The sequence below is a fragment of the Geospiza fortis genome, unplaced genomic scaffold (assembly GCF_000277835.1).
Source record: "Geospiza fortis unplaced genomic scaffold, GeoFor_1.0 scaffold167, whole genome shotgun sequence".
In the NCBI taxonomy this organism is placed as follows: Eukaryota; Metazoa; Chordata; class Aves; order Passeriformes; family Thraupidae; genus Geospiza; species Geospiza fortis.
Window position 1 is genome coordinate 3,010,465 of NW_005054355.1, and position 18,731 is coordinate 3,029,195.

Below are 18,731 nucleotides of genomic sequence, written 5' to 3' on the forward strand. Positions count from 1 at the left end.
AAACACTTTTTACTTTACCCAAAAGAAAGCCAAGCCTTGCAGGATGCTGGCTTACATTTCCCAAATTTCCCTGGCAGCTTTCCCTATTTTTTCCCTGAAAAGTCCTCCTTCTCCCATGGTTTTCAGTCAGGACTGCATTCTCCCTGCTGTCTGTTCCCCCTTAATAATAAACCATGTGGAAATGAAGAGAGGTCATGTGGGGCTGAACTGTGGCCTGAGTATTACTGCATATGCACAGTGATCCTCCACAATGGATACTGCCCAAAGAGGGGCAAGAAGGATCAGGAGAGGGGGAGGCGATGCAAGCAGGATAAAAGATAAAGAACAGCTGGGATTTTTAAAACAGGCCTGCCAGAAGACCTGCTTTTTCTGAGTGAAATGATTTGTTATATTGGTACACCAGTAAGAGTCTCTGTGCCTTTTTACACTATGCATGAAAAACTTGTCATAAATCTTATGCTACCTTGAAAAAAGACTAAGAGCAGACAAAACACAATTCAACAAAAGATTGTGTTTGAACCAAGGAATAGAGCAATTCCATTGGGAGTCTTACATGTAAAAATGTCTGTAAAATCAGTTATCAAAAAAAGAAAAAAAAATCAAAGATTGTAGAGGTCTGAAGCATTGTACGGAAACAAGAGACAGGATAGCAGCAGTCAGACTCACTCTTGATTCATTCTGTAGCGCTTTTTTGCTGAAGCTGAGCTAACAACACAACCAGCTTATGTACGTCTCCAAAACACAGCTACAGAAGTCCTATCCTGTTCCTGGGTAATTTTAGCAAGCATTTTTCAAGTAACAAACTCTAATTTCTGTTCTTCATTGTTTTTAAACAATGTAGATGACGACAACAGTAGATCAGTTACAGTATCAGATGTTCATGACAAAGTAGGAAATGAAAGACACGCTGTTGATAGCACTCCACAAAAATATATGTTAATTGTCCTAATTAATTTTTTTCATATCTTTAAATCCTCAGTTATGAGCGAATACAATTGTAGAAAAGCCATCCAGATTTATCCAAGTTTTCAAAATTACAGGCAAATTTTCTCTTGTGACATCTTTAAGTATATTTTTCCCCCTAAACACTGATTGTATGCTTAATTTCACTTGAATATGATTGCAGAATGGCTTACAACAAACAGCTCTTTACAAATCTAGAAATAATTCTTTTAAATATAGAGAGGTATTAAGTCAGATTTACAGGGTTTTGGGTATTTTGAGTACCTAAACACAGAGACATACTTGAACCATGTAAACTAAATCAAGAAAATCGAATCAACACTCTTTGCTTGCTAATGTACATTTTATACATCTCATATTTCTACAAATACTTGTATACCACCTCCCTTTGAGCCATGACCTAACTTCCCCAAATAGAAACTACTTTGGGCTTTAAGTGAACTGCATTCTAAAAACACTCACTTCTGCTAAAATAAGCGCTCAGTATTAGACTTTAATATTCCCCAAACCCAAGAAAAAGGAGGTATGGAATTACTGAAATTGGTAGTTTACTTGCATTTTTTTGATTTTTTTTTCCCCTAGGCTTTGTATTCCAGTCAAATCACAAACAGACTCTTTAGTTACTGTTCAGACTATTTCTGTTGCAGAGGTATGAGGTATGGAGATTATTGACAGTATCTATATTTTGACATTTAAGGATTTCTGTATAAGGCCAGGGAAAGACCATAACACACAATATGGGTTTTTCATTAGCAACCTGCAATGAAGCAGATCCAGACTGATTTGAAAGCAAACAGAAATATGGAGGAGACTTGGGAATTTTACAGCTACTCCAAAATCAGGGCACAGACTTCTACACTAGGATTTTACTCCTCTTAAAAGAAACTTTCTTCAGGCAAAATACGGATAGCTAAGCTAATATTCACAAAGGTTTACCAGTTATCTATGATAAGTATCGTTTAACAGCCATCACAGCTTCCTAGATGAGCCAAGGGAAGGAACAGACATTGGAGATTAAAAACTTTTAATTGTGACATTAGCCTATTCACAATCTGTAAAATATTTTTTTGTGTGTACACTGGAAAATAAAATATTGCCAAGCACATACAAAGGATTTTTTTTTCTTTCAAAAGAATGTCTTAGTCATGAGTTTTTAACAGCACAATCTTGTAAAACAGAACATGGAAGTCACAATGCATTACCAAGGTCACTCCAGTTTTGGAGTTTTGTGGAGGTTTTGTGTCTGTTTCTGTCTATTTAATTAAAATAGTGAGGCAGGTCTATGTGAATCAGAAGAATGCATTTCCAATCATGTAAGCATATGGAAAGAAAGTTCAGTTGAAAGGAATTACCAGAGACAAAAAGGGAATTTTAGAACAGTATTTGTGCAAAGTCGAAATTGTTTAAAATGTGGTGGTTGAGATGAGGACAGATATTTCACCAGGACTATAGTATTTCCATTACTTTTCTACTTTTCATGTGTTCTTTCCCTGAAATGCCTTAAAAATCCCCATGAAATATAACCAGTCTCCTACTTCTGTGCAAAGATCACAGCTGTGTTATGACAAGAACTGTTTTAGTGGAACTGACCAGATAGCAGTCACATCCTGGACTTTAATCTTAAAAGCCAGTATTTAATAGTTCAACAATTGCATTAAATTGTCAAGTTTTACAATCTTGTTTAATCATCAAGAACTACTTCTGGGCCATGATCTCACTATCTGTTATGTGAAACAATGTTAGGATCTAATTGATTCTCACATGAGACATCATGGGCATAAAAGCAAACTTGGCTCCCTTACAAGGTAAGCATGGAGACATAGTATAAATCTTGAACCTGGCAATCCACTCATTCTTTTCTAGGGTCTAAAAATTTTACCTAGGATATGAAAAAAAATGCCTTTGAAATGAAAATGAAAAGGAAAAAATAAAGTCACCATTTATGAAAGGGGAGTAGGAGGGCATCACTTAGGAAAATGCAGGAGTAGGGCTGCAGTAGCTCCTTCAGTTCTTTGCTTCATTCATTAAATTAAATAATAATGAGGAATTCTTGACAGGAAGGGAACATCATTTGCATCAGTAGCATTTTTCAGAGGTTGCCATGTAATGCAACTGTCAAGTGCAGTCCTAAAGTACTCCTTAGTAATAACAATTGTAGAAAATTGTATCTCAGCTGAAATGCACTATTGATTGTACCATTGATAATAGTAGAATAAAGATTATTCTTCATCATTACTCAATTGTTTTCTTAGTTAAATAGCTGTTATATATTGCTTAATGTAGAAGACCGTATGGGACTCTATTCATTAAATAATCTTCCAGCCTCAAAAAACATAGGATTGTGACATAGTTCATAATTTATCTTTTACACAGTTTTACTGAAGTGCATGAACTGTTCAGCAAGTAGAACATGCCCAAAACATCCTGGGCTATAAATTGTTGGATTTACTGACATTTAAATGAACCTTAGAGGAGTGTGTTTCTCTCATTTCCTGGCTTGCGGACAACTACTATAACCATAATAAACTTTCAGTTACTGGCAGAGTAGGACAGACTATACAGAGATTAAAGGAAGTAGTCTGGATATCATGGAATATTCAGTGACTACCTATGCATAATTAAATAATTATTGTAATAAATTAATACAGTTACTATGTAATACGTAATGAAATACTGCATTCAACTTAGAAAGATATTCTAAACACTGATTTCTCCAATGGCAGCCACAATAATTTGCACAGTCAACACAGTGAAATTTGAGTCATCTTCACATTAAGTAAAATGCAATTAATATTGCAAAGTAAGACTCAACATATTTGTTACTTGTATCTAACATGTTTTTATAGGAAGAAGACAAAATTAGCAACTAAGTAACTGTGCTTCACCAATAGATGATGTTGGTGTTGCACAGTCCATGTGCTAGAACTCATGAAAGATTTATGGAAAGTTTAAATGGTCTGCTTCTACCTCAATTCCAACGGCAACTTCTTTTCTTTTCACACATATGAAAAAACCATGTAGAAGAAGGACAACTTTCGTGTCCTCTGGGCTGTACTCTATCCATTGCTCTGAGTTTCCCCTTCAGAAATGTTATTACTATTATTTAGAAATTCTGTATCTAACTGGAGTAGCAGTAAACTTCCCTAACAGAAGAGATAAATTTAAGACCCACAGTAGGGAACAAAAGAAGAAGATTTGAATATAGCGCCTAAGCTTTCTGCAGTAGCTCTTCTTGTCAAGAAACTGAGCATCAATTTCTTGGACTATTTTTTTTTTCTTTTTTGTTGGAAGGAAGTTAAGAGGGTAAATTTTGTTTAGATAGAAGAACACAGAAGAAAATCAACAAGGTGATTTTACAGAGTTTGGCAAGGAAGCTTTGGAAAAATTATTTTCTACTCTCACCATGTTTTGTCCTTAGTGTCATTTATTCATTTCTAATAGATCCAAGGTTCTTAAAAATTCATTGCAGTAATTTCTTGGTTCAATATTTCATTATACAGTTTAGGGTTACCAGTTTTGCAGAAGATTTTGGGAAAAGTGCAGAAGGTTCTTCCCATTGCTGTCTTCTCCGCAGTTGATACTTAGCTCTCTTTTTCTAACTGTTAAGACCATAAGGTCATCAGGTAACAAACACATTTGGTTTTATGATGAGAGCCAAAATTAAATTGCAGTTTATCAGGAAAAAAGCATAGTTGAAAAAACACAGGCCTTTTGTATTGTCTTACATCATTACTATATTCTTTTTTCACAGCAAGCTTGGATTATACTTAGATATAAATTACAGTATTTCATTTAATACAAATATTTAATAATATTAAATAGTATAGTAATATTTATATTTAATATTACAGTAAAATTGTCAGAAAGTTCTGTTGATTTTACTATGAATATAAATATTTCATATAAATATAAAGCAATGATCCCATAAATAGGAAGAAGCAGACATATTTATTTAGCTGAAAATAATTTTTTTAGCTGAAAGATGTCTTACATGGAGAATGTCAGAAGAGGTGAATACGACTGAAGATGACTAGAAATGGACAGTTAGCTATGAGCACCTAGAACCTAAATAATCTCTGTGCAAACAGCTGAACTCTACTCTGGTAATATTCACTGAATTTAATTTCCTAATATTTCTAAAACAATAATGTAAACCAAATAAGCCTCAGAGTCAGGATCTTGAAGGACGAATATTTACTGACTCTATGACAAACACAACAGGCATAGGACAACTTGACTATCTGAATTTAAATATATGAATAAGAACAAAACATAAAGGTAATAGGAAGGGAATTTATCTAGATAAATCAAAAATATAAAGACTTCTGTTATCCAACAGAACGTTGGATAGCAACGTTCGTCTCTTTCTTCAATTACTTTTGAGAATCTTTAACTGTTAAAGAAGATCCACAAGAAATACTAAAGACACTACCATTTCCTTGTTCAAAATAGGCTTCTAGAGAATGAAAACCAGAAATTACATCCTTCCATTGAAAGCAATGTACTGAAAACCAAGACACAGGTTGAAATTCATAAAAAAAGCACTTGGAAGTAATGAAGAATATCTGTAGAATTGTGACATTGAGATTTACTGCTCATATCCAGAGGGAAAAAGTTTTCAATAAGACAGCTAGAAAAAAATCCTTTAACTATGGCTGTTTTTTGCTTTTCTCTTCAACTATACCACTCTCAGCATGCCTTAGTAGTACACGCACTGCAATGTTTCCTTTGAGAATCTTTTAGATAAAGATTAGTTTAAGTGAAAGTCTCTGAAGAAACAGTACTATGTCCAAACTGAAAACAGGAAGAGAACTGAAGAACTAAAGGAGAAAGGAATTATGTTTTCCTGTTTAGTACTCCTAACCTTTTCAGGCTATCTGCCCACTGAATCCTTATGAAATTTTTTTACACAGTTCTAGTGCCTGCTTTATCAATCCATACTCCATGCTCCTTACATATTTGTATATCGTCTTCCCATCTTGTCTTGGCTAGTGTCTTAAGGGCATCAAGTATGTTTAGTCTCTCCTGTTGATGCTAAAAAAGGTCGACTTTTCTCTGTAAAAATCGTTCTTAAACTGCTTCTACAATCAGATGTCTACTAGCTCATAAAATTATGAAGACCTGTTCAATTTTGCTAACCTGTCTTTTTAAGGCTAATATCGTGACATTGCTTAACACTGGCATGAAGCAAGGTCAGCAAACTGACTTAAGTACTGGAACTCCTCTTGTCATGGCCTTGTACAGCTCTGCCTGGGCTCAGTGGTGCAGAGAGCCCAGTTAACACCCCTGTTACTGATACCAGTTTGCACAGGCACAGCATAATCTTCTGAAGGTCAGAAATGGATGTCTAGTACCCAAGCCATAATAAAATGGAACCTAAAAAATAAATTGCAAATATTCCACTTGCTACAACAAGGTGTCTTATGTTTCTAAAGTACAAGGGAAGTGTCAGTAAAACATGCTTCAAGATATTCAGAAACCTAAAGCAAGACTTACAAGATAAACCAATGAATATGTTCATATCAATTTTTGGAAAGCAAGTGTAAAATTCTTACTTCAAAGATACCATATTCTCTTTCTATCAAACACATGTACAAAAGCTACTCTCACACAAATATCAGATGCATTTTCTGAAGTACAGACACAGCCTTACCTGCATTTCTTGGCAAAAGGAAGCAGTTGGTCCAAAAAGAATCTGACACTGCTCATCTGCAGTGTACGTCATTCCTGGGAGCTTAGAGGGAATAATCACAGAATTGAGGCTCTGAGGATTCGTCTGTACCAGACAGTTACTGGCCTTTGACCTGGTAATATGCAGAGATCCATAAGCTGAGAAATCCGAGGCTCTGATTGCCACACCAACTTAAACTTGCATACAACATTCAAAATACATGGACAATTATAATTGTCTTATTAATCAGTATTGGACTACTGCTCATGTTTAAACTGATATGGCCTGCTTGTTATAAGTTAATGTGTTCTGTTATTGTACATTTGCAGAAAGACAATATAAATTATCAACATTTCAGAAAAGTGCTGGACAACATTTTAGCATAAAACTTACTTAATGGGTAAAGATTTTGGTGGCCAAACATTTTGGTACACAGCATATTAATATACAGTAAACACATTGACACATAAAAAGTTTTTATGTAAGTATATAAAATTATAATCATACTCATGAAAATATAAATATCCATGCCATTGCTGAAAACAGATATTAATAAATCTAATATTAGATTGTGATGACTTAAAATATTTTGACAGATTTTGCAAAACATATCTCCCAGAGAAGTAAAAAAAATTGAAAACTTATTATTTCAGTATATTTATTGCATCTATTTCTAAATGACATACAGTAAGAGTTCTTTTCTTGAATTATATACCTGAGAAATCTTTCCAGATCTTCTCTGCTGCACTGAGACCATGAAACATCCCCAAGATTCTGTCCTTTAATCCATTCCCCAGACATGATATGGACACCATCTGCACAGGATGGGTGGTCATTGTCGTGGTTTATCCCCATGCTGAATTTTGAAGTTATTAAAAATAAAACAAAGTGAAACAAAGTAACAGGTTGTTTTCAGAATTTTTGTAAGTTAAAACTCTTGCAAAGGGCTGAAAATAGCTCATATATATTACATGTAGGAAACCACTTTTGATTCTTTTTTCCATGGTATCTGTCACAGAAGTGCATGGAACCATGTGTAGATGACAATTTTATAATTAAAGATGGAAGTGGCACTGCATTTATTTGATGAGAAATATTCCAATCAGTTCAATACATATTTTGGACAACTTCTTGAATTTTCAGAAGTGCACAATTGCAAGTTTAATGAATACTATTTCTCTTGTAAATGGGCAACATACCCTTATTTTTTAAGATCAGTGAATATTTTGGCAGTGATTCTATCTTCATTCTATATGGAACAGATTGGTTGAAATTTTATAGAATACTAAAATGATCACTACTTTGATGGGCAATTATTGTGTCTAAAGAAAAAAACACCTAAATGATTTTTCAATCTCTTGTTAACAATAACACTGATGAAGAAATTAAATTGACTTATAAAGACTTAGCATCCTTATGCATCCCAAAGAGCTCTCACATTCGATGCACTGCCATGAAAAATTCTACTGAATATCTGCTTGAAACTCCTGATTTAACTGAAGACTCATTGTCATTCTCATTCAGAATTTGCAAACAGACAGGAAGAAGAGGCACGTAAATAAAACTAAGATTTTCAGAACTAGCTAAGTGGATCATGCTTGACTGATATTACAGGAAATAAAAACACTCAACTGTCTTTGGAGATTTACAAAAGGGTGTGAGACTACTGTCCAGAGTATTGGATTTAAAGTAGTGCTGGAATTTTGCAGCAGTATTCTGCCCTGCAGAAAAGCAAAACTTCAGCTTTAATAGAACTCTGTGCCTTGTATTGATTCTTCACTTACAGACTGCAAAGACAAAGTTTTCTGTGTCTACAAAAACTGGAGTACATTGTGTTCTCCTTAATTCACCACTTCACAGTGGCAAATGACAAAAAAGGCCTGTCTCCCTACACTTTTGTTCTCCCCTCTCTCCCAAAATCCATTCATGACTCAAATTATACATAAATTTGCAATTTGCTTTACCTTGTGTTTACTAATGAAATTAATGGAAATATCATGTAGGACTTTATCTTGCCTATAGAAATGCTCTATCTCTTACACTGATGTGTACACCCCATACTCTGGAGTACTGGAACAGTGCTTTCTGCTTAAATTAGAAAATTTTGCTATCTCTAAACCATATAACTGAGGCAAGCAAATGTGTCTGACTCTGATCTTAGCCTCTGTCTTTTCCTGACCTGCCTGAAAGGCACAAAACAACTACACAGAAGTGCCTCTGCACTTGCCTTACGTTCTTCTTGCATGCCTCACGTGCAGAATTCGAGATGTATCTATCTCCAGAGTTATTTACACCCATTGGAACTGTGCAGGAAGACACAGGAAAGCTGGGGATATTTAACCTAGTGGACTACATATGAAAAAATTTTGCTCATAGCTCTTTGAGTTATATGCTTCCTTAGTGCAAAAGTAGTAATTTAAAAATACCCCTTTGTCAGCATCATATACACTGTAGGATTTCAACCAAAACATTTACAACACAAAATCTTGACCAAATGTATTATAAAATTCACGGCTCTAATTTATGCAGACTGGAATTAACATATTTATATGGTTTTTAAAATATTTTAAGGTGAAAATTACAAAACCCCCGTAATTTCTAATTATGATTAATTCCCTTCACTCTGAAAAACAATTCTTGAAGCTAGACTTTGTCACAAAATATTCTGTACAGTCAGCCAGAGAAATTTGTGCTGAGCTGAACCACTATCTTGACTACTTCAAAAAACACCAGCCACCATTATAAAGATATATGTGTACCCCCCTTTTTCCAATCTACTACCACAGAAGCATTTTATGAAGTTTATTAGCACAAGAATTCTGAGGAAAACATTGTATTTTAAAGCATGAAGTGGTTAAAACTGTTGTGCTTATAACAGCTGTGAAAATTAGCCACATTAAGCACTAATAAAAAACCTAATTCCAATAATCTTCCAGTACTTCAGCTGTCCATACTTTTGTAACACTTCTCCTATCCTGCTTTGACATTCAATTGTAGTTCAAAATATCTGTACTTATCCAATGGAATTCATTCCTCAATTCTCTTCCACCTCCAGATTAAGTACATATAAAAAATCCAGGAAACAACAAATGCAAGTATTGAATCCTTTACCTACCTGAATGAATAGGCATTCAAAAATGCTTATTCAAAAGGCAAATACACATTGTAAGTTAACATCAATTAACTAAATTTCAGGACAATATCTGAGAAGTAAGCTAAATAAGCAGCAGAACCTGGTCTTAAACATTCTCAGGAGTGTTTTCTTCAGTGAGTGTTTTTGATTTCTTCTGTAGCACATTAATGGCTGCATATTTTTATCTGACCTTGTATCAATTACAAGACCACATAAAAGTCAGTGTGCAGCAGAACTGACTTCTGATTTCATTCCTCACATCACATTGTTTGTGGTGAAAAAAAGAAGCTGAACAGTCATTGCTACCTTCTTATTCAACACGAGAGTAATTGGTGTAAGTATGTATACCTCCTTCTCCATTAACAATCAAGGACATAATACTCAGCTTGCAATGGTGGTCAGATATTTTCTAGCCCCTCTTGCTACACATGAAAGACATAACTACATCCTTTCACTGATACAAAGGTACCACATAAACTGTGTCTGTGTAAGGTGCTCCTCTGTCTCTTTCTACAGAATGAGTGTATGATATACACTGAGTTATGATAGCACTCAGCACACTGTTCCCTCTCCTCTCTCCCACAGCTGCGGTCATCCAACCTCATACAAGAGTAAAGCAACACTAGGCGCATGTGGGAAGAAGACAAAGGAGTTTGGGATTACAAAATAACTTTGTAATAGCCTGAAAAAACACAATTAACAAAGAAGACAGTGCTATACTTTAATAAGTAGTACTTCATGTCTATATACAGAAATAAATTATATTTTTAAGAAAAGAAATGGTATTTTTTCAGTGTTGCATAAAAATGCTCTACCCATTCTGGTTAAAGGCTACATAGAGCAGATAAAATATGCAAGTAGGAAATATTTTATAAAATGCCTTCCCTAAATAAAATATTAGCAATACTTAAGTTCACACTATGCAAATTAACTATATTTTAATAATCTCAGTTTTAAAATATTTTGACAAACAGACTTGGTCCAATAAACTCCACTAACAGATAAACCAAGTCCACTGAAAAAAAAGTTTTTATCTAAAAACCCTCTACAACTTTTTAAAGGAGTTTTTATGTGATACCATATATAAAAGTGGAATCATTTTTGCTAAATCTCTAATATGCAAGTAGAAATAATACAAAGAAACAACATCATTAAATTCTGTGTATTTAGAATTAATAACTCAGGCCACTGAAAGTAGAAGAAAAATATTAGCTCAATATTTCAGTAAAAAGGCAATTCTTTACAATTAACTACTGCTGCAATTATATGTGTACAGCTGGAATAAAAAAGGCAATAGCATCTCTCCTGTCACTTTAGAGAACAGCTTATATTCTTGCATTCAAAATGCATGCCAGTGTCAACATACTGAACAAGTACCAAGTACTACTATTTAACTTGACCTAATTATAGTGGAGTATTCCAAAATCAAGGTTCTTTTAAGCCTCAAAAGAGGATTCTCAGACATTATTCTATATTTAAATAAGCTACATAAGGTTATGCACACACCTTCTTGAAATAATTAGGTCTGCATTGCTATTTTATATTTCTTCTCACCATAGGACATCAAAATTCTTTGACATGTGCTACTTTCATGACAATATGCATTTGCTCAGTGACCTCACATGCTTCCAGATAAAAGCTTTTTATTATTTATTCATTATTTTGTTTGAGCTTTGCAAATGGCAGATTACTGTTGTCACCATTCTATCACACTTAAAATGCAAATAGTGCACCTGAACAAGAATGATGTTGTCAAACCAGAAACAGGCAGAGAAGGGAAAAAGATTAAATAGTATCCAAAAATTATTATATGAGCAATTAATTGGGTCAGTTCAGATAGATGCGGAGAATTACTTTAAGCTTATCTATAAACAAAAACTGAGAAATTAAAAAAAATAAAGATAACAACTAAAGATCAGATTTTCATAGTCATTAACAGTAAAACAGATTAGGAATAAGAAGCAGATTAAGAAAAGTGCAAGAGCAAGTGCTGGGCCAAGGAACCAGCAGTGTTCAGTATAATAAATAGAATGTTCAATATGATAAATAGATTCCCAAATAAAGGATCTATATATTCCAAGTCATATATAGAACAAAAGAATAATGAGTGTGAACTGCAGATCAAGTATAATACTACTAGTATGAGCTCAGGAAAGACTGAAAATTACTAGAAAACTTTCCCCTTGTGAAGGAGAAAATAAACCTCTGAATGCAGTTCCCAGTTTATACCTGTGATGTATGATGGGATCACATTCCATTTGATTTGTTAAAAATTCATATTGGTATAAGTGTTTACTACACAGTATTTGTAAATTCTCTGCAACCATTATCCTAGATACTTTTATATTTTGTGAAATAAATCACTAACATAATAAATTCTATACCTTAAAAATAAAAATAACTTTAAAAAGTATTATTAATAATGAAGTGTTATCTTCCTTATTATTTCCACTGCTTTCTTTTTTTTTTAATCATTTTGTGCAATACTACAGTAGAATGATTGAAACTTTTTAAACTATGGACCCAAAATTTACAAGGCTTAAAAGCTTTTATGCAGTTTTATAGCACAATGATTTTCACACCAGTTTGTCTGATCTCAAATTCTGCAGTATCATGAGGATGTATTTGATAAGTGGAAGTAATACCCCTTATGTGATTATCACAGACAGAAGGACAGCAGCTACACTACCTTCTTAGTACTTTTATTGCACTTTTTCAACAAAATGTCTTATCACACTGCTATCTTTATAGAGAAAAGTATATAAAATCCTTCTACTAGTCTACCAGACTAGTAGAAGGATTTTATAAGCTGTTATATGTTGGCTTGTTGTTTTTTTTTTTAAGTCCCAGTTAGTGAAGTACTAAGTGTTGTATGATGTTTATATGTCCTTTAAAACAAATGAGGGCTTCACAGATGATTCAATAAATGGAGTAAGACATATTTCAAGCAGTAAATTAATTATTTAGCTAACAGTGAAAGGCAGTTGACCAGCTACAGAAAAATTATGATGGTAAAAAGTAAAACATGATTTATTTTGGGAAGAATTTATCTTCAAAGGAAAATCTACCTAACAAGGAAATCTCTATCTTCTTGTTAAAAATTATATGATCAGAAAAAGTAAAAATAAATATCTCTATGCAACTGTTATTTCCCTTTTGTGAATCACTGCTCATTCTCCATAATGCTGAAAATTCAGATTGTATTTTCAGTCTTAAAACAACTGGGTAAAACATGCATATTAGTACAGGGATTTTAACATATGCTGGACACTGCTGCCCAGTGGACTTGGCAGCTTTTGCAGAACAGCTTTCTTCTCTGTAACTCCAGTACTTCTACCACCATGCTTCCTGCTGCTCGATCTAGACAATCTACTGAGCCACGGTCCTTTGACTGAAGTATACGAATAATTTAAAGGTTTGCTGTGACAGATATATTTAGCATCATAACATGAAAATATAAATTGCTCTTCCTGAAGGTTTTTTACAGAAATTATATAATACAGAAGAAGCATTGGCTTCTGGCAAATATGACACCCAAGCCACATTGTTGAGCTATCACAAACTCAGTGAAGAGCTATAAAAAACCAGGTTTTGTATTAACAAAAACATTGACATTGTTATGATCTTTTGCCAATTTTTTCACATGTATTTTAAATGTATCAGACTATCAATTAAGCTTTTGCACCCTGTAGAATGTTTTTCAGTTACTAACTGTTTCTTTTACAAATGATATCCTGAGGAAAATTTAAGATAAATCCATCCTGGAACAGTATAGCCTGGCAGAAATACAATCCTTAATACCTTGCCAGAGAGAGAGTTGAATAATTTTAATTGCATGTAAAAAAATCGTATTTTTTCATGTTACTAAAATGCTGATGCAATGCTTCTTCCCTGTCTCTGTGCTTCATTTCTTCCTGAGCTGTTTCTTCAACTGTCTTGCTACTAGCCAAAGGTTGGAGATGCTTTATTTCTGCCTGGTATTGCAGTGATGTGATGCATGAATCTGATTAGAACCGGACCAACAAAACTAATTTTTTTCGTGGTTTTTAATACCAGAAACATTTTGAGTACAGGTAAACATAAATGTGAAGTATGTTAACAGACTTCATTATTTTCTGTCATCTGTAATCTTAAATGTATTTTGTTGTACAATTTTCAGGCCACTGAAGTTTGGAATTATACACCCATGTGACTATCAATTTTTAAAGAACATACCCACTAAAGCATGAAAATGAATGTAAGGTAATCTCAAGGACTTGCATGGTTGAACATCTAATATATATACTTTTATCTTCATTAAAGTAGTTTAAGAAAAAGAAAAGAAAATCCTTTCAAGACCATTCAGTGCAGTGTCAGTTTAACTGCAAGAGTTTAGAATAGTTACCTTATGGATACTTTTCCTGACCTATCAGGAAAAAAAAAGAGATGAAACTACTAGGGTGATTTTGTACAAACCATGTTTGAAATAGAGAATATGTAATGCCAAAATGCAATACAAAGCCAAAGTCTCCTGTTAATTTTTATCAAATAAATAAGTATCAAGGAAAAAGCAAATCACATTACCTTTCTTTTTAAGAGTAATTTTAAAAAGTAGTTTCTTATTAAACAAGTACTACGCTTTATAGATAAATACGCCTGTAAAGTTTCCAATTTTTAAACAAGGAGGATAGAAAATTTCAGAGACAGTAAAACAATACAAAAATAATATAAAAATAAGAGAACCATAGAATCATATAATGGTTTGGGTTGGAAGGGACATTTAAGATCACCTAGTTCCAAACCTACTGCCACAGACAGGGAAACTTCCACTAGACCAGGTTGTGGTCAAAATTCCACCCTGCCTGGTCTGGATCAACTTAAGACAGGGAGTGCACAACTGCTATGGACAACCTGTTCAATGCCTCACCACCCTCACAGTAAAAAATCCTAGTATCTAATCCAAACCTACTCTCATTCAGTTTAAAGCCATTCCCCCTTGTCCTGCCACCATGTGCCTTTGTAAAAGGCCCCTCTCCAGGCTCTACTGCAGGTCTCCTTTAGGTCTGGGCTTCCCCCAGAGCCTCCTCTTCTCCAGGCATGTCCACATTGTATGCAGCTATGCACAAAAAGCAGGGAATTATAACAATTTCTGTGTAAATCTGTAATGACACAAATACGTGTATGGGAAAGATGATTGCCTACAACTGTTGTGCATGTATTTTAAAAATCACTACAAAGCTCAATTTTTCAAACAGCAGTTGTACTTTTCAAACTATTTTACTCAAAGTTAGGCTCCTGTCTCTACACTTCAGTTGACTTCAATTTGAACAGAAAACTCAGTGGTGATGAAAACCAGCCAAAACAGTCAAAGTTCAACATCTCTGATAGTACCAACAGATAAATTAATATCCTTATCTCTGTATCTTGGTCTGAAAAAACAGCTTTAGACTATTAGCCAAAAGGAACAGAAAAAATTAAGAAAGAAACAATTGAAGGGAAATGAGAGACTCTGCAGCTGGAATAAAGCCACAATGACAAGAATTTTCCCTGCACCTTCTATCCAATACCCTAATAGCCCATGAGGTTGTATGGGACAGAGAAGGAAGCAAGATTATTTGGGGACAGCTTACCAGCACAGTCTCCACCAACACTGTGGGACCCTTGATAAACTGAGTGAGGATTTCATACAACCTTTTAATATATTCACACAGAATATATGCTTTTTGCTCATTAACTATTAAATAGGTGATTCAGAAATACCACAGACTCCCTGTTCATCACTAAAAAATACATGGCAGAACACCTTAAATTTCAGTAACAGTTACCTCTCGTATTCCAAAAACGCTTGTCAGAAAAAGAATGCAGAAGTGTGTAAAATTAATTCTGAAGAATTACACCAGTTTCTCTTTTAAGTGGCTAAGACAACTTCTAAACTACATTTAGAGCACTTAATAATTGTAAATTAACATACTTTGAGATGCAGAAATTTACATCCATTCTTTATTTCTCCATCCTTCGAAAGGAATCCTAGCCCTTAGAGGGCCATCATTCAAGTAAAATCACATGTAGCTTGTTAACCTCAACACCAGCAATTCTCACTCTTATCTCTGTCCTCCACACAATGTCTTTTAATTAACTGTTATTAGTTTTTACTTTGTAATGTGACCTCATGATGTAATTACCTAATTGCTTAGTAAATTTATTTTAATAATTAGAATATGTTTAATAAAACCAAGTCCATTAATGTGATACAATTTTTAATGACCAATTACACAGAATTCAAAACTCAACTGTTAACTTACATTATTTCTCAATGTCGTTAAAATCTCATCTACATCCAGATACACAAGGCTAGAACAAAGACATTTCACATTGCAAAGTAAGGTTTAGTCTGCCATTGTATTTTATTGAGAATATTTCCCTTCCAATTGGAAAAACAAAAATAAACCAACAACACAACACTTAATAAACATCTATGCATCAGAAAGTATTTAATATAAGGGTGTCTTCTTCCATGCAACTGGCTACAGGACAAGAGGACATGGCCTCAAGCTGTGCCAGGGGATGTTCGAGTTGGATATCAGGAAAAATTTCTTCAATGAAAGGAACACATCAGAATTTTATATTCGTCAATGCAATGACAACTGGTAATGTCTTTGTATATGCTCTCAGAAAATGAAAATCTACAGCATCTATATTGCTTAAGTTTTGAATGTATTTGTACAATAATTTATGAGTAAGAATATCTGTTGTACAGAATGGAAAACAATTGTTTCTCCTTTATCCTTCAAGAAGCAAAGTCTTTGAGAAAGTCTTTTGGTTCTATGCTGCTGAACTAGACTCTTCACAAGAGCAACTAGAATGGCTAAAGATATTACACACAAAAAACCCAAGGTAGTAGTTAAATGACCTAAAGATTCACAAAAAGTTAGTGAAAATTTTCTAGAAAAGATGATGTATTGAAGGAACCACTTATGACTGGTCTGTATGGTGAGCATTTAATCTCTGCTTCTGAGGCAGTTAAGAATGAGCAAGACAAATCTCTGTGAGAGATACTCTAGATATATTTGAAGCTCCTCAAGTCCTTTCCAATAGGATCTACATTCAAATGTTTGTCTTCAAGCATTTTTATATTGTCTCTTCACAAAGCTTCAACTACTTCTAGCATCTTCCTTGCAATTGCCAGGGCCTGGCTGGCAGACAGAGATACCCATGCAGAAAAAAACAAATATCTCTAAAATGTCACCCTACACTCCTTGGTGCAAGACCGCTGTGTTTCAGATAGTGACAGCTAAGGACTCTGACTCCATCATGACATTATAATACAAATACACAAATGCCTGGCACAGACACTGCATAAAAAAATGATAGAGTAATACATACTCCCTTTTTATCTCAGTTAAAAATAAGACATTTTCTATTTCTTTTTTTTTTACAAGTAGTGAAGTCAAGAATGAAGTTGAAATCTTATTAACAGATTTTATTATTGTAAAATATTAATTTTTTACTTTGGGCTAAAATATTTGACACTGAATGAGCAAAATCATCCAGCCCAGCTGTGAAGGACAGTTAACTTCACCTTCATTTTGCCATCCTTTTCTTCTTCTAAGATGAAAAACATTAATGTTGCAATGACCAATGACTGTTCTACACTATAATGGGATCTATCCTGAGAAAGCCAAATTAAATAAGGGCTCTTCCAACTTATGATCTCATTAAAATGCTTGCTGGCAACAATTGTTAGAGTTGGACTTGTTACACAATACCACAGTCAGCACAGAACAAACATCTTGGGGCACCTGATTTTCCCCAGACAATAGCAGCCTTTCCAGTTAATTTATTTCTTTTGTAGCTATAAAGATTTTCGTATTACTTCAAGTCATAAACAATTTCTTAAGCTATATACCATATATTGATACATATTATTATTATTATTATCAACAGAAACACTATTTTCTGAATTTTTCATTTAAATCCCCTCCTTATAGAAAGAAATAAAAAACTGAAGTACACAATCAAATTAGTCAAATCACAGTAGTATTACATGCAAATGAATAAAAGCCTTTAATATCCACATACTTACTTGTGACCCATTTCATGGGCAATTGTAAAAGCCAGATTCAGACCATTGTCCTCTGCAATAATACATTTTCGTTTTTCACTGCACATTCCACTCAGGTATGCTATACCTAGGAAACACAACCACCACAGTCAATTATTTTTTGGTATTACTAACTTTATATATTACAGCTTAATTAGACCCAAACGAGACTGAAACCTTGTTGTGGTCAGAGCCATCCAAGTATATCAACAGATATCTGACAAAAGTTTACTTACTCAGTTTGCAACCAGTGGTAATATTACCTCACAGTAATTATTACATGGACTGCAATGTACAGAAAATGCATTCTTCAAAAACATTGCTCGGTACCTTAATGGGATGTGATAGAACACATGTATGAATGTCAGCACTGCAGTAAAGGAAAATAAATGTCTACAACAATAGGACACAAGTTCTAACAGGTATTTTCTCTGACAGAGGAACAGAATGCAAAGCACAGAGTTGTGCCCCTACATTTACCACTACTAATTATTCATAAAGCATTCAGCATGTTAGTGGTTTTAAAAACATTTAGAAGAGTCCAATGTCCCAGAAGATTCATAGAAGACTGCAGCCTGTCAAACATATTTAGTGTAGAAGCTATAATGCCTTTACTACATAATACCTTAGTTCCCAAAAAACCCAATGAAGCCTTAATGGTAGGGGCTTGAGCTCAAGCTCAGCTTCTTAAAAGTAGAGTGTCTGTAACTGTAAAAGCCTGAGGAACATGAAGCTTAATTTTGTTAATGGTAAATTTTTCAGACCACAAACACATTTAGCGGGGATGATTGTCATCGTTCCTTGTTTGAAAATCTGGAGTAAGCAATCAAAACACTGTTTCAAGCGTTTGGCCTTCTTTCCAGGAACTTCCTGTAAATGGAATG

At 34.1% G+C, this 18,731-nt stretch overlaps 1 protein-coding gene across 1 annotated transcript in view; it reads right to left on the bottom strand.

Moving 5' to 3' along the window:
- The window catches only part of ADAMTS19 (ADAM metallopeptidase with thrombospondin type 1 motif 19), a 129,610-nt gene that overhangs the window by 44,762 nt on the left and 66,117 nt on the right, over positions 1–18,731 (bottom strand). Inside the window, 3 exon segments of the mRNA XM_031059062.1 lie at positions 6,617–6,767; positions 7,350–7,490; positions 17,830–17,935. Of these exon segments, the coding sequence (XP_030914922.1) occupies positions 6,617–6,767; positions 7,350–7,490; positions 17,830–17,935 (398 nt within the window).